This window comes from Eimeria mitis, genomic scaffold (genome assembly GCF_000499745.2).
Source record: "Eimeria mitis Houghton genomic scaffold, Emh_scaff3972, whole genome shotgun sequence".
Taxonomy (NCBI): domain Eukaryota; phylum Apicomplexa; class Conoidasida; order Eucoccidiorida; family Eimeriidae; genus Eimeria; species Eimeria mitis.
In genome coordinates, this window is record NW_013572308.1 from 3662 (window position 1) to 5080 (window position 1419).

The window sequence follows — 1419 nt, forward strand, 5'->3', positions numbered from 1 at the left end:
GATAGATAGAGAGCGAGAGAGACAGAAAAAGAAGCAGAGCAGAGACCCCAAGCAACACAAAGAGACAAAATAAAAATAAAAAAATAAATAAAACAAAAACAACATATTAATATAAAGACAAGGAGGAGACAGCCACTAAAAAAAACACAAAAGGAGACAGAAAAAGCAGCAGCAGCAGCAGCAGCAGCAGCAGCAGCAGCAGCAGCAACTGTCTCTCTTCTGCTGCAGGCCCAAAGGAGACAGCACCCCACACCACCCACCACACAGCAGCACTGATACACCCAGAAGACAAAGACAGTGAGTCCCCAGCTGCAGCAGCAGCAGCAGCAGCAGCAGCAACAGCAGCAGCAGCAGCAGCAGCAGCAAGAACTGCAGCAGAAGTGGCAGGGGCATTTGCAGTGTACGTCCAGCTCCTACCAGAGAGATATTTACCTTGTCTGCTGCTGCTGCTGCTGCTGCTGCTGCTGCTGCTGCTGTCTGCTGCTGCCGTCTGCTGCTGTTTGTTGCTGCTGCTGCTGCTGCTTGCTGCTGTTGCTGTTCGTTGCTGTTGCTGCTCTCTGTTGGTGCTGCTGTTTGTTACTCTCTGCTGCTGCTAATGTTTATTGCTGCCTTCTGCTGCTGTCTGCTGCTGCTGTCTGCTGCTGCTGCTGTCTGCTGCTGCTGCTGCCTGCTGCTGCTGCTGCTGCTGTCTCCTCTCTGCTGCAGGGGGAGACAGAGACCTGTCCCTGGCGCACCCGAGGGACGTTGAGGCCTCCTCTGCAGCGCAGCCTGCAGCAACAGCAGCAACAGCAGCAGCAGCATCTGCTGCTGTTGCAGCAGCAATAGGCGCAGCAGCAGCAGCAGCAGCAGCAGCACGTACGGCAGGGGAAGCCGTCAGTAGTTCTGACGCTGCAGCATCAGGATCAGCAGCAGCAGCAACACAACAACCACCACCACCACCATCAGCAGCAGCAGCAACACCCGGCCCTCAATCATCATCATCATCATCAGCAGCAGCAGCAGCAGCAGGAGCAGCAGCAGCAGCAGCAGGAGGAGGGGGTAGTGTATTAGGAGTGGATATGTCTGGGGGTGTTGTGGGTTGTGGATGCATATCATCAGGTGTATGTTGCGGTGTATGTGTATCTGGTTGTATAATAGAGAAAGAAGAAAAGATAGAGAGAATAGAAAAAATAGAAAAAGAAAAAAATAAACAAGAGAGAACATGTACACTCTGCGGCACCAGTGAATACATGCCCCCAGAAACCCTACTAAGAAGGGGGCAGCACTTCTGCAGCGATGCTTGGGCATTCGGTATACTGCTACATGAACTCGCTTTCTGGTCAGGTTTATGCTCCTGCTGCTGCTGCTCCTGCTGCTGCTGCTGCTGCTGCTGCTGCTGCTGCTGCTGATGGTGATGGTGTTGGTGGTTGTGGTGGTGGT

General features: G+C 53.0%; 1 protein-coding gene across 1 annotated transcript in view; it reads left to right on the forward strand.

Moving 5' to 3' along the window:
• EMH_0071220 (uncharacterized protein) overlaps window positions 1–1050 on the forward strand; it is a gene marked incomplete at both ends in the record, with an annotated part of 4531 nt that extends 3481 nt beyond the window's left edge. Inside the window, 2 exons of the mRNA XM_013499077.1 lie at window positions 229–398; window positions 826–1050. Of these exons, the coding sequence (XP_013354531.1) occupies window positions 229–398; window positions 826–1050 (395 nt within the window). The remainder of the gene's footprint in view (window positions 1–228; window positions 399–825) is intronic.
• Between the last annotated feature and the right edge of the window lie 369 nt (window positions 1051–1419).